General features: G+C 41.3%; 1 protein-coding gene across 1 annotated transcript; it reads right to left on the bottom strand.

Moving 5' to 3' along the window:
- Positions 1–2235: 2235 nt before the first annotated feature.
- Positions 2236–15097, bottom strand: LOC124146063 (exonuclease 3'-5' domain-containing protein 2-like). Its single transcript, XM_046516127.2, has 11 exons — positions 14884–15097; positions 13329–13492; positions 12586–12746; positions 11384–11509; positions 10465–10576; positions 9440–9661; positions 8633–8795; positions 7439–7616; positions 5008–5208; positions 4734–4865; positions 2236–2945 (listed from the first exon to the last, which is right to left on the bottom strand). Exons 1-11 carry the CDS (start codon positions 14954–14956, stop codon positions 2702–2704), a joined length of 1776 nt encoding a protein of 591 aa, XP_046372083.2. The 5' UTR covers positions 14957–15097; the 3' UTR covers positions 2236–2701.
- Between the last annotated feature and the right edge of the window lie 363 nt (positions 15098–15460).

Raw genomic sequence — 15460 nt, 5'->3', positions numbered from 1 at the left:
CACTCTATCGTTTGTTACTGTGTGTGGTTCTGGGTTACGATAGGTCCCAAGCACTCTATCGTTTGTTACTGTGTGTGGTTCTGGGTTACAGCGGGTCCCAAGCACTCTATTGTTTGTTACTCTGTGTGGTTCTGGGTTACAATGGGTCCCCATCACTCTATCGTTTGTTACTGTGTGTGGTTCTGGGTTACAGCAGGTCCCCAGCACTTTATCGTTTGTTACTGTGTGTGATTCTGGGTTACGATAGGTCCCTGGCACTCTATCGTTTGTTACTATGTGTGATTCTGGGTTACGATAGGTCCCTGGCACTCTATCGTTTGTTACTGTGTGTGATTCTGGGTTACGATAGGTCCCTGGCACTCTATCGTTTGTTACTCTGTGTGGTTCTGGGTTACGTTAGGTCCCAAGCACTCTATCGTTTGTTACCTTGTGTGGTTCTGGGTTACAGCGGATCCCCAGCACTTCATCGTTTGTTTCTGTGTGGTTCTGGGTTACAATGAACCCCAGTACTCTGTCGTTTGTTACTGTGTGTGGTTCTGGGTTACAGCGGGTCCCAAGCACTCTATCGTTTGTTACTGTGTGTGGTTATGGGTTACGATAGGTCCCAAGCACTCTATCGTTTGTTACTGTGTGTGGTTCTGGGTTACGATAGGTCCCAAGCACTCTATCGTTTGTTACTGTGTGTGGTTCTGGGTTACAGCGGGTCCCAAGCACTCTATTGTTTGTTACTCTGTGTGGTTCTGGGTTACAATGGGTCCCCATCACTCTATCGTTTGTTACTGTGTGTGGTTCTGGGTTACAGCAGGTCCCCAGCACTTTATCGTTTGTTACTGTGTGTGATTCTGGGTTACGATAGGTCCCTGGCACTCTATCGTTTGTTACTGTGTGTGATTCTGGGTTACGATAGGTCCCTGGCACTCTATCGTTTGTTACTGTGTGTGATTCTGGGTTACGATAGGTCCCTGGCACTCTATCGTTTGTTACTCTGTGTGGTTCTGGGTTACGATAGGTCCCAAGCACTCTATCGTTTGTTACCTTGTGTGGTTCTGGGTTACAGCGGATCCCCAGCACTTCATCGTTTGTTTCTGTGTGGTTCTGGGTTACAATGAACCCCAGTACTCTGTCGTTTGTTACTTTGTGTGGTTCGGGATTACAATAGGTCCCCAGCACTCTGTCGTTTGTTTCTGTGTGGTTCTGGGTTAGATTAAGTCCCAAGCTCTAGATATCGCTTGTCATACTGTGTGAATCCGGATAATAATAGGTCTTGTAAGGCTAATCAGGACAGTGTAAGTCTGATCAGGGCATGCATGGGTAAATATGTCAAGGAATTATATAGTACATCATAAAATGATATGTCTGTGTGAGTATGCATTTTGCTTCAATTTCCCACATTGTTATTCAGACAAAACAAACAAGACAAACGATCAATACTGTGCATATAATACATATATACATCAATGGTAAACAACAGTAACAAGACAGCTTATGAAATGTACAACATTCAATGACTTCCTGAGAGTTAATAAAAGTACAAAAATGAAAGTGATTGGTTTTTTTACAGTAATATAACATCTATCTTATTGTACGCTTCTGAAATTTGAGGAATGAAGTATTATGATATCAATGAAAAGAAACATATGTTCTATCTTAAGCATTTTTTGGGTGCAAATATGCTTCAAATATCCGGTCGATATCAATTGTTGGAGATAACATTATCAATATTTTGAAATATTGAATTGAGGCAAATGGTAAATAGAGCTGGGCTTAACAAGTAAAATATGTTTTTTCTCATATGTGGATAGACCCGTGAAGATCCGGTGTAGAATAGGTCTTCAGCAACCCGTGCATGCCATAAAAGGTGACTATGCTTGTCGTAAGAGGCAACTAACGGGATTTCGTGGTCAGGCTGGCTGACTTGGCTGTTGCATGTCATTGTATCCCAAATGGGTAGATCGATGCTAATGATGGCAATCACTGGATTCTCTGGTCCAGACTCGATTGTTTACAGACCAACATCATATAGCTAGAATATTGCTGAGTGAAGCGTTAAACAACAATGTTGAAGATGAAAAGGTATTCTTATATTTATTTGAGTAAAGAATTCAGACAGTTATATGCAAAAGTCACCTCAAAATTCCTTTGCACTTCCTCTTGTTTAAAATCTTCTGATGAAGCTGACTTATACATCACTCACTTATCAGCTAAATCATTTAATAGGGCTTTTTGTAAATTTAGGATATCACTTCATAATCTTAATGTTAATATTCTCTGTAAATCAAAAAAATAAAATCCCATATATTGTCAATATGGTAAAATGGAAATAGTCAATGGTGAATTAATTAAATTAATTCTGAACATTTTTGATCTCATGAAAAAAAGTGACATAAAAGCGGGGATGGGTAGAATGTTGCAGCAAAATAAGATATAGGTCCTAAGACCAGTTAACACACACCCCACCCAACCACACCGCACCCCCACCCACCCCAAACAAATTACCAGTCCCTAACTCTTGCTGTTTAAACATATATATCCAATTCATACAGCAACATGCTAACCAATGCTGGATGATCAACTATTGTAGTAACTGGTATTGTGAAACGAGGCACTGCCTGAAAATCACAGACCACAATGAGGAGAGAGACAATACTTGAGCTTCGAAAATGGATGATCTCTGAAATAAGTTGCAACACTACGTTCCACATTAGTTTGACTGTCTATGTGAGCGTGATGTTTCAGTGATTGATGAACGCTGGGATTGCTCAGGGTGAACATGGTGAAGCTGTTTGTCTCTAAAGTCCACCGTCCAAAATTGTGGCATGTGTTTGGGCTGCATGGTGTCAAGGAAATGCTGCCTCCACATCTTCTCAAACTCATATAGTTTGTTGTCAGCTCGGTAGTACATCACCACCCTTTTACCATGGGGAACATACGAACTGTTGACAACTCTGAAACACGACATGAATGTTTTAGTATTTCAAGTGGTGGGTGGGTGGGTGAGTGAGTGAGTGTGTGGGTGTCATGGGTCTTTTAGCAGCCTTAGAAATTCCTCTTTTTTTAGACTAGTGCAGGGGCATTATTCATAAAAATTCTCAGAACTTTCTTAAGCATACTCTTAACTCGCTTAACTTTAGGAGTACTCTCAGTGCTAAACATTTTATGAATATGACTTAAGAAAATTCTTAGATTTAAGAGTAACTTTTGGTATTTCTTAGAAATTTCTCAGACTTAAGACCTCTTTAGCACTCTAAGAAGTTTTATGAATACTACCCCAGGACTAGTGGAAACCATATTCACTAGTCCTCAGGTTTTATAGCTAGTCGATCCTGCTTGGACAAGACTCAAAACATTACTGTACTAACATTTTCTATCAGTTTTATTCCGTTCCAATTTCTAGCAAAATTGAAGCATGGAGAACTGGTTTAGAATTCTAGCCCTCAAATGCCACTAGATATTGAGGAATATCATCATTGGATATTTACTTGTCCACTGTGCAATTTAGTTGTCATGATCTAGCAGACTAGCCATAATGTTAATGGCTTGTGAATGGGTGAAGGAGAGAGTGAGTGAGTGAGTGGGGTTTACTGCTGCTTTGAACATGTTGAACAGCAAAGCTATATTCCAGTTGTATCATGGCATGTCTGCGTGACGTGGGAAGATTGCCTGAATTGATGCACGCCTGAGATGTTTAATTACTACTTCGAAACCCATTAGCATGTAACCAATGAGAAAACAAGAAAGATAAGGCTTAAAAAATAAAGGAATTGGTTCTCAGGCAATGGCCTTTGAAAATACAGTGTAGGCAGGGGGTATATATATATATATTTTTGGTTGTTGTTATGTCACCAAATAAAGCAGTTGTGTACAATGAACCTGGATAAGGTCCTCCCTTCATAAAATACTTGATGAGTAAAATACTGGAATACAGTATTTGACTACTGTTGGACTTGGAATATTTAAGGATCGTTAGGTTGTTTTTTTAATCGAAATAAAAACAAACCGTGCAGGGAACTTAATGATGCTGGTGGTGCCTGAGAACTAAGACTATTATTTTGTTTAGTCTAATCAAGGTGAACTGAGATTCGGATCCACAATCATAGGTTTCTAGCATGCTTCAGGAATGCAACTCTGAAAGTGAATTCCATGCCTTTGACACACCCTTCAATCTGTGACATATATATTGCACATATTTTGACATCCTTTGTTGACATCGCTGTTCCCACTATATGGATGTAATATTGCAGATGTGATGTGAAAGTTTAGCTCGCTCACTTGCTAAAAATCAAAGAAAAGGATCGTCAGAATTCCCTGGTCAGGAGTCAGTGAGTCAGTGAGCCGCTTTGAACAGTATTCCAGTTTTATCACAGCGCGTCAGCTTGATGTGTGAGGAAAGCCCAAAGTGATGATGGTCTTACCTGTTTGCCAGTTTTGCGAAACCCATGAGCACAGCTATGGTGCTGACAAACCTACAAACATAATTGTGGTGAATCGGGATTCTGGTGTGACCAAGGGATGCAACTCTGCACAGCAAATTGCAGCACCTTAGATGATTTGGCCACCTGTGTCCCATCCCTGATCAGGAAGTACCATATACATCAATACCCACCTTACATGACACCATCTTATCTTGATCTAAAACCACAACAAATTGTGCATGGCATTGGTGCTCAATATACTGGAAAGCTGAAATAAAAGCGATTTGATCAAAATAATAATTAAGATGTTGGAAGACTCACTTTACATCCATTTCTAGAGCTTGTTCGATTATTTCTGGTTCAAGGGAGGTAACTTCAAAAAAATCCATCACAGTACTTTCTAATTCTTGAACCCTTGCTTGTGGGATCTTCTCTCTGTTGAACTTGAGAGCTCTGGCATAAGAGAGAAAAGAATAATTTATTTCTGAAGTAATATATATATTGATTTGAGGTTAATGTCCTGTATAAAATGGTCAGCTTTTAAAGAAGCTGTCCTGACCTGGATAGATTTAATAATAGGTGCCTGAGCACATACTTAGCAGCAGCCTTGACCTTCTGAAGTTCATGATCTGTCACAGTTTTGGAGCCGGCTCCTGAGTCAAGTGGAGCATTACACTTGTGGGCCAGCTGCTGTCGGAGGATTGCGTCGTGTTGTGAGCTCAGATGGTAACAGTCAGGACACAAGATCAGAATATTCTGTGAGCGCCGTGCTGATTTAAGTACTCTGTGAAAATACCTGTAAGAAAAGTTCAAATTAATTATTAAAGTAATCCATTAATTTTGGTTATAAAGGAGTCTCATCTATATCATAACATCTGTCAGAGGTGAGGTGAAATGGGGTTTAACTTCGCGTCCAAGATTATTGCACTTATATAGCGATGTGCATGCACGTATATGTGTGTGTGTGGCTGCTTGTACTAGTCCGGACTGATGCCGATTAATAGTGCTAGCACACTGAGATACCATGCCGCAGTTTAACATGAATAACCCACGCTGACACAGTATACTGACTCCGAGCCGACCAGTCCTTGTTTTAGCCCCTTAATGCCGAGCGCAAGACAGGGTAACAACAAGTACCATCTTTTAACGTCTTTTGGTATGACGTGGCTGGGGATCGAACACCGGACCTTCCGCTCTCCAGGCGGACGCTCTACCATTAGACCACGGAGGCGGTCTAATATCTGTCAGAAAGAGTAAATGTTGTGTTACTGCACTGACACCATCTTCCCAAGGCAAGGGAGTTAACTGACTAAAAGTCCAGTTATATATTGGGCGGACTAATGAGTCTATGCACATAATGCATTGGCCAATCAAAATCTTGTCCCGAAATCGACATCCAGTTGTAAATGACATGGATTTCAACGTGCAGATTTCAGTTGACTGCAGGATTTGCAAAATATGTGTACAGTCAACTGGGCATCGACAGATATTTTCCAAATCTGTTCATGTTTGTAATCAAGGTGCATATATGATCTGATGCACTTCACGAGGTAAGACACGTTTTATTACAATATATATCTTTATCATCGATGAAGCAAATGCAAGTGATATGAGAGGTGGAATATGATTGGTCAGTAGGAGGGGCAGAGAAGGGACATAACTTGTAATAGCCACAGGTGGCTTCATGATCGAGCCCAGAAATTCCAGCCTAGTTCGGCAAGGGTGGAAACTGGAATTTAAAAGTCAGTTAACTCCCTTGCCTCAAGAGGATGCACTGACACAGCAGTCTGTAGTTTTGTGTAAACAGTCTGGATCACTGACACTATTGGCTGATACCTTCAACATGTTCTTGGTCGTCAGGGTATGAAGACACACAATCAGCCAGGTCGCTTACACCAACAAAAACCGATCCTATTAAGGCTAAAAAAATAATAGTCTTGGCTCTCAGGCACAGCCCGCACCATCATAAAGTTTGTCGCATGTCTCGTTTTTATTTCCATTCTTAAAAAAACAAAGAAAGCCTTAAATATTCGCAGTCCAATGGTAGTCAAAGACTGTATTCCAGTATTTTAGTCATCAAAGAAAACATTTATGTAGGGAGGCCCTTTCCCAAGTTGATTGTACTCAACTGTTAAATTTGGTGACCTACTAGTTTAAACATCCCCTAACACAGAAAAAACACCGCCCGCCCGCACTATTTATTCAAAAGCCATTGCCTGAGAACCAATTCTTTATTGTAGTAGGCCTATGTTGTGGCTAATGACAGGCATGGGGTACAGGAGGTGTCCTCAGTTCTTTAAGTAGAGAGGTATCGCAGTCAACAATCTGATTTTAATAAGATTTGATGTTTGATTTCTTGTGGAGAAGAATGATGTAACTAATGATGCAATTAACTGATGTTTCTATTTTCATTCACAATGAGACATTTAAAAGGTAGATCATTCATTGCTTTTTCACACCAATGCCCAATTCCAAAGACAACTATTATCCAACATCTTACAAAATTACATTGATGAATCAGTGTCGAACAAGCATCATTGCTATGTCGCAGTGGAGATTGTTATAAGTTTATATTATTGTTGGGATAGTCAGTGGCAGCAGATGATTGAAGCGCTCGTAAAATATTGAGTGCAGTTGTCGCCAAGTTGTAACAGGAAGTGTCATTTAGAGTTACCTCCCTTGGTTGTTGATAAACAGGACAATTTGATCATTCGAGTGGTTTCACAATGTGAAGTGTGGATGTACCTATGTAAGAGCAACACAAGGGAGATTCAAGGCTTTTTGCGACCTGACTTGTGTCTAACCTATTTGAAAACAAATTCCTGACAGTTTACGACACTACTCTGGATTAAAAAATGGGGCATTGGCCTCTAGCTTTCAAGACGTTTGACAGTAGTCATTTACTGATTTCACAATTCAGTTGTGTACTAACCAATTTCTGGGTAAACGTTTGAGTTAAATCTAATTGGAAATAACCTAATTTCACTGTGTAACGACGCCGTGATAGAGAACTGTTGAAGTCTCACCTCTTGTACTCTGTGGGGATGACATATTTCTTGATGAAGGCATGCGTCCGGCCGCACACTACACACATGGCCACAGTATCCTCATTGTCTTCGTACAGATTATCATGGACCTCATCTTCGTTTGTCATTTCTAGCTCATACTTTAATTGGACGATGTATGGGTCATCGCTGATCTTTCCTGCCAGCATGAAGCACCAATATAAAAAATCTCTGTCTGAATCAATACACATTGATTTACATGTGCCATTCCACAAGGAGGCATTGGCTAATGCTTATTGACCCTGAAGTGCACATAACCCTAAATCTTCAAAAGGCTGTTCTGAAATAGACAAGGGTTAAAGCGTTCGCTCATCACGATGAAGACCCGGGTTCGATTCCCGACATGGGTACAATGTGTGAAGCCCATTTCTAGTGTCCCCCGCCTGGATATTGCTGGAATATTGCTTAAAGCGGCATAAAACCATACTCACTCACTGAAATAGACATAATGAAATTCCATTTGTTTCAAGTCCACAAATCGTGACTTTGGTATTTCGGAACTTTTAGTTTCTCATTAAATCATATGTGGTTCTTAACAGTTGTTCAACTGAAACAGATACTAACAATTATCATCTTCCCGAGGCAAGAGAGTTAACTGACTATAAAAAGTCCAGTTTCCACCCTTGCCGAACTAGACTGGTATTATAGAGTTACATTTTGGCTGGACTAACGAGTCTATGCATAGTCCAATCACAATCGTGCAACGAAATCGAAATCCGGTTCATAAACTGTCAATCAGATTTCGGTCAATTGCAGGATTTGCAAAGCATGTGCACCGCCTACTCGTTGTCAACATATATTTTCCCATTCTTTTCATGTTTTTAATCAAGGTGCTCACGTGATTTGATGCACTTGGCGATGTAAAACACGTTTTTAACACAATATAGATCTTGATTATCGATCAGATCGTCTTGAACGAGCGCCGCCATTTTGTTTGAAGCAAATGCAAGTGATACGAGAGGTGGAATCTGATTGGACCATAGGAGAGGCATAGAAGGGACATAACTCGTAATAGCCATTGGTGGCGCTACGATCGAGCCGAGGAATTCCAGTCTAGTTCGGCAAGGGTGGAAACTGGACTTTTAAAGCCAGTTAACTCCCTTGCCTCGGGAAGATGAACAATTATCAACATATGTGTATGTCAGAACTGCTTACTTCCAAGATTCTTCTCAAGGTACCACTCTGCCTTAAATATGTCACATCGTTGTATCAGCTTGCCGCTCAGCGTCTGGAGCTGACACCGGAAATCTAGGGGGCGTTGTCTGGGGGAGTAGGCTCGAGCTCCACGACTGTCTGTGTCAACCACTTTATTCACTGGCTAGTAGAAAAATTACAACATCATGAAAAAAACAGATCGTCATTATCGTCAATAAAGATGATGAAACTAGAAAGTGTCAAATACAGACACACCTATGACTGCTGCCTGTCACCCACCATTTATAAAATGTATTTAAAACAAAAGACTTTACCTGGTGCCAAATAAATGTCATATGAGTACTACATGCAAAGAAAGTAAACTATCTGCAGAAAACTACCCTCTCGTAAATAAACTGGCAAACTTTTTTTCTTAAAATTCTTTACAACTGACATTATATGGAGGTCACTAAAAGCTAATCATTTTGCAGCCGTGCCCGAAGGGAGACGTCTCATATTGACATATCCTGTGAACACACTTCTTTTCACAGATATGACCTTGCGAATGGCCTTGACCCCTGACATAAGTGATCAGGGTGTCCAGAAAGTCCAGAGGGAACAGTAAGTAAATGTACTTAAAATGATATCCCTGCTATATTTCGATACTATCAACATGTTTTTAAAACAAAAGGTGAAGCGATAAATCTCTGACAATTTCTTTCAAAACCTCCGGAAGCCACCTCTCTAGATATACTGCTTAGACATAAACATTCTTTGAGCAATGCAAAGGATGCACGAACTGATCATATCTTTGACTTCAACACCCACCTGTTTGGCACCATCTTCTTTGTTGTGAGATCTCTGACTACAGAAAGGCACGTCTATATACCCCTGACACATGGCTAAAGCAGCCTGCCAAAACTCCCCCTCCCCCACACTCTCCATCCCTGGGGGGTATAGCTCATCTGGGTTCCTCGTCAGCATCTTGGTGAGGACCAGCTTCGTGAAGATGTCCACACCAACAGCAGCGTCGGCCGCTGCATACTGTATCTGCAACACACCATCAGCATCAGAATGACACGCTGGTTCATACCAAGATGGGGGGCACAGGTGGCCCAGTCGTCTAAGGCGCCGCGATTCGCTGTGCAGAGTTGCGTCCCTTGGGCATGCCAGAAACCTATGATTGTGGGGTCGAATCCTGGTTCGCCCCAATTATGTTTCTAGGTTTGTCAACACCATACCCATGCTTGTGGGTTTCACCGAAGTGGTAAACGTCTGAGACCTGCATCACTTCGGGCTTTCCTCCAACGTTAAGCTGACACGCCGTGATATGACTGGAATACTGTTAAAAGCGGCGTTAAACCCAACTCACTCACTCACTCATACCAAGATGAACTGTTTAGTTAGTTTCCCTTGCCTATTGTATTTTAAGGATTTTAATCATCGGAACCAAAAATTCAGTATGGGAAATTTTATACTCAAAACAAGTTAAAGAACACCCACAGTTGGAAGGCTGTGGGTTGCAATACCAACCAGCCATGACAGAATAACAACAGTCATATGAAAGAATTGGGTGTTCTTTAACCTATTTTGAGTAGATAGTTTATATTTGGCAAGTACATATTTTTTTTAAACATTTCTCAAAATATTTCTTGATAAGACTTCACAGATCATTGCTATATGAAACAGAATGTTGTACATAATATATCAAATAAGTAACTGAATAAAATTAATAGAAGATTTAGAATTAGACGACTCGTTCTCATAAGCTTTCTAAGTTTAATTAGATTTATGTATTATCTCTCTGTGAAGACTGACACTAAGAGTAGACCGGTTTTCTCTCAAAGACTTACCTGCTGTTCACTGAGGGTCTCTGCTTCCCAGTTTCCACAGCGGATGTTGTTGTCCTTATCGAGCATCACGCCAAGGACAGACTCTGCCAGACCCTGCAGGCCCCGAGTCTTACTGTCACATGAAACAGTGGGTAAATACTTGGTGAGTGAGTGAGTGAGTTTGGTTTAATGCCACTTTTAACAGTATTCCAGTTATATCACGGCGTGTCAGCTTAATGTGGGAGGAAAGCCCGAAGTGATGCAGGTCTCAGACGTTTACCACTTCGGTGAAACCCACGAGCTTGGGTATGGTGCTGACAAACCTAGAAACATAATCGGGGCGAACCGGGATTCGAAATCACAATCATAGGTTCCTGGCGTGCCCAAGGGACGCAACTCCGCACAGCAAATCGCGGCACCTTAGATGACTGGACCACCTGTGCCCCTGTAAATACTTGGTACAGATCCCTTTACACCAACATCCCACATAGAGATTCATCTACATGGACAGACTACACACAGTCTTCTCTACAAAGGCACCCTTCACACAGGCCACTCTACAAAGTCACCCTACACACAGACCACTCTACACACAGGGGCGGTCGGGTAGCCTAGTGGTTAAAGCGTTCGCTCGTCATGCTGAAGACCCGGGTTCGATTCCCGACATGGGTACAATGTGTGAAGCCCATTTCTGGTGTCCCCCGCCGTGATATTGCCGGAATATTGCTAAAAGCGGCGTAAAACCATACTCACTCACTCACTCTACACACAGACCGCTCTACAAAGGCACCCTACACACAGACCACTCTACAAAGGCACCCTACACACAGGCTAAATACATCTTGTCTTTCAGCATGAAAATATTTTCCATTTGTTTCTGGTTATTGTCTCCAGTCGACATCTTATTAACCGTGCAGCAGTCACTCTGACCTAGTCTTACCAGTTGTATATATGGGCCACTTGAGACATGATGAACCTCAAGTCTACACAGCCGTTAACTGGAAGGCCGTAATCTCGATACAGCTTCTTGCCATCATCCTTCACTGCCACGCCCACTTTCAAAACACTGAAATGATAAATCACATATGTAATGTTTTTTAAACTTGAACCAATCAGTATATTTTTTCTATTTGACTTAACATGGGGGGAAGTACACAATTCCTTTCAAATTATGTATCTTGGAATTAGCAATAACAATGGTGACAATGATTCCTGTGTTTGAAGGACACTGCAGAGTCCAGCAGATATGTCTTCCTGCGATGTCAGTGAAATGGTTTACAAGCTACTGAGTGATCACAAATTTATTCCCACTGATATTAACAATAACATCAAATATAGGAAGAAGTAAGGGATTGGGCATTTATTATGGGGTGGGGTGGGCCAGTGAGATTAAGGAGGGGGAGGGGAGTTCAATTTTTTCTAATAAAAGAATAATACATTTTAACATGTAACATTTTATATATGTCTTTTGTATAATAGACCATAAATAACGAAGTGCGCATGCGTGGAACGTTTTTTATTCAACAACTTCCATTAACACGTAAAAACGTTTGTTCCGAAGTGGGACCCAAATACTGCAGTCTATCCAAATTTGTATATACATGTGTGTGTGTGTGTGTGTGTGTGTGTGTGTGTGTGTGTGTGTGTGTGTGTGTGTGTGTGTGTGTGTGTGTTTCAAGGGGAATGGGGGGGATCACAAGAACAAATGTTACAAGTGGGGGGGTTTGTTTTGTCTGTTTGTTTAACGCTGCACTCAGCAATATACCAGCTATATGACAGCAGTCTGTAAAAAATCGAGTCTGGACCAGACAATCCAGTGATTTGGATCGATGCAGCAACCGAGTCAGCGAGTCTGACCAGCCGATCCCATTAGTCGCCTCTTCCGACAAGCATAGTCGCCTTTTATGGCAAGCATGGGTTGCTGAAGACCTACTCTACCCCGGATCTCCACAAGTAGGGTGGGTGGGGGGGTCATGAAAAACTTGGGTTGGGGTGGGGTGTCAGTGAAATAGGAAACAGTCCTCAAGCCATCCCACCAGACAACCCCTCAACCCCAGGTACAGAAAACGTGTCTTAAGGTCATACTATGTTATCACTGTAGTGCTAGGTTCAAATAGATTTAACTGTTTGGATAATACTGACTCTTTGTCCGTGAGGAAGTGTCTGAGTGAGTGAAGGACTCTGTGCTCCAGCAGACAGAGGCGCACCAGCAGACAGAGGCCTTGTTGTGTGGAGATCTGCAGCAGGGCCACGGGGTGACGGACGAACTCTTCAAACACCCACTCACAATCCAGACCCACCACCTACAAATGCATACAGTTGAGTAGATCCAATCAGCTTCTTCATTTTTTTAATTTCACATGTGATTTATGTATAAGCATTCCATAATGTTTACAAACATAGAGTACATGTTTCTTTTACTTGCTATTGTTACTGAAGCAAACACTGCAGAGAGAATAAACCATGAGGGTGCAGCCCCCGAGTGGTTTATTCTCCCTGCAGTGTTTTATTCTACGAAAAACGATGACCATGAGTTGTTTATTTCTTATATGAGAAATCAACATTATGTACAGCCTCTTTAAGGATGTTGATAAATCGTACAAGCTTTAAAAATATCAATCCCTATTTAAATAATGATGACTCCCTCTATAGAATCCGACCACGGCAACGTCGGACAAGTCCATTTTATGCACAGGTGGGTATTTCCACAGTCAAACAAGTCACCAAGCATGACCACCCACACTCAGTCAGGTTGTATGGCAAGCATTGGTTTCTGGGGGCTGACCCTAACAAGCTAACATGCTAATACAGCATCTTAAGGCAAAACTATAACATACTCAGTTTACATTTGGCAAATATATTTAAGAATCAAGTCTGAAACAAACCCTAATTTGTTGAGTATCTTTAACAAGCTGAGGAAAGACTTTTTCCCACTGTGCAGCTGTTGTAATCACATGAGTGATTCCTTCGCCTTTCTTCCGAATTTTCACTTTCTTCTTGACTCGACTTGAATCTGATGTCACGTGACTCTTGGTCCACAGCAGATATCCTGGAGTAATTAAAAATAAATAAATAATGTGTACTTATATTGCGCAAGACTCCATATCAAGGTGCATTATCAAAGCGCTACCATTATTACCCCAGTCAATGGAACACTCGATTTTCATTCTTACCTGAGTCAATGGAAGACTCGATTTTCATTCTCACCTCCCTGGGGAGTACACAACCCAAGCTGCCCATGAGACACTCGAAAGTTAACAGCCACATAAACATCTCATCCTACCGGGTACCCATTCACTGCTAGGTGAACAGGGGGACATTTGGAACAAAGTCCCTTGTCTTAGGAGAGTGCTTCAGTGTGTGGCAGGACCAAAGCCCTAGAAACTGTCAGGGACTCTTGAATATGGTCATCCCTATCCAACTATTCCTCAGTGACCGATTTCACCTGATTTGTAGCTTGTGCTCTGTTACTTTATTTCACTCAGCATGCTCAGACATGTTGGCGAATGACAGACTGTAGTGAGTGAGTGAGTTGGATTTAACGCCGCTTTTAACAGTATTCCAGTTATATCGCGGCGTGTCAGCTTAATGTGGGAGGAAAGCCCGAAGTGATGCAGGTCTCAGACGTTTACCACTTCAGTGAAACCCACAAGCATGGGTATGGTGCTGACAAACCTAGAAACATAATCAGAGCGAACCGTGATTCGAACCCACAATCATAGGATTCTGGCGTGCCCAAGGGACGCAACTCTGCACAGCGAATCGCGGCGCCTTAGACGACTGGGCCACCCGTGCCACCCTGACAGACTGTGAGGATGGTTTCAGGCTTCAGCCACACTTACAATATTCTAGCAATAGAATGGCAGTAAACACCAAGAAGTGGGGTCAGACATTGTATACATTTCATGTTGAAAGACTGTATATATAAATATGTTAATTAAAATAATATTTTCTTCGACATTTCAAGCTGAATTATTATAAATAAAATTATGATAATTAAAATAACATATGTTCTTGATATTCTTGTTGAAAGATACATCAATGATAATGTTTGCTGGATCGCTGTTTCTAATTGGCTTCTGGTGATCAGTCGCAGGCTAATTAAAATGGTGCCTTCTAGATGACTGAAAGTTGGAGTGTTGTTTCCCTTTAAATAGTACTCAGAAAAATATGTTTAGAAACCTACACTTGCTATGCTTATGGTGAATAATACAATCGTTTTGTGATTTTGTTGTCATTTTTTTCCATCAAGTGTTGGGAAGATATATAGATCTAAATACTGATAATATAATTAAACAAGTGTCTATAGTCCAAGCGCTTTATAAACCAAATATGATTTCTGGTTTTCACGACAGGAAAATAATCATTGATGTATAAATGAACCGGCTCTTTATGGCGTTATATGCATGGACAACAATCATGTCACGATCGGAAACATACCTCCAAATCCAAGACCCACAACAATGAGTGTAGGGACTATAAGAAGACCTAGTGAGACTTTTGTTTGATACATTGTGTTCTCGGCTACACTGAATACGACTGTTGGGTAGTGTGTATCTCTCCTTATGATACTGACAGTCTTAAAATACGTCAAAAGCTACGAATAGCGTCAACTTAGCAATCGCATGTTTGTGTGGTGCAATGTTGGTCGCCATTTTAGGTCACATGATCAAAACATTTAGTCACATGACTTCACGCTTCAGCGAAATTTCAATTTGTGGTCTGAGCTTATTGCTTTCAATGGTAATTGTTTATACACATTGATTGATTCAGTCTTAAAGGGGCACTGATCTAACGCAATTCCCCGGACTGGTTGTTGCCTTTGTTATTGTTTTTTTCCCCGCGAGTACCCGGATGATACGCAACGCAACTGAGCGTGACCAGAGACTGGGCTACCGTCTGCAAGGACAGCTAAATAAACTTGGAGGCTGGAGGCAATATTTGTTTTACGCATTTTTGCTTAAACACTGATTGGTTAACCATGATCTATAAAGATTTCGACAAAGGGCGCATGTTA

The sequence above is a fragment of the Haliotis rufescens genome, unplaced genomic scaffold (assembly GCF_023055435.1).
Source record: "Haliotis rufescens isolate VD_foot unplaced genomic scaffold, xgHalRufe1.0.p SCAF_12, whole genome shotgun sequence".
Classification (NCBI taxonomy): Eukaryota; Metazoa; Mollusca; class Gastropoda; order Lepetellida; family Haliotidae; genus Haliotis; species Haliotis rufescens.
This window is presented reverse-complemented; position numbering and strand designations above follow the sequence as displayed.

Coding starts and splice junctions, on each gene's coding strand:
- LOC124146063 (XM_046516127.2), bottom strand. CDS start 14,956: ATGTATCAAACAAAAGTCTCACTAGGTCTTCTTATAGTCCCTACACTC. Junction 12,747..13,328: donor AAGATACTCAACAAATTAGG/GTTTGTTTCAGA, acceptor ATGCATTTGTAG/GTGGTGGGTCTGGATTGTGA. Junction 4,866..5,007: donor AAGGTCAAGGCTGCTGCTAA/GTATGTGCTCAG, acceptor CTCTTATGCCAG/AGCTCTCAAGTTCAACAGAG.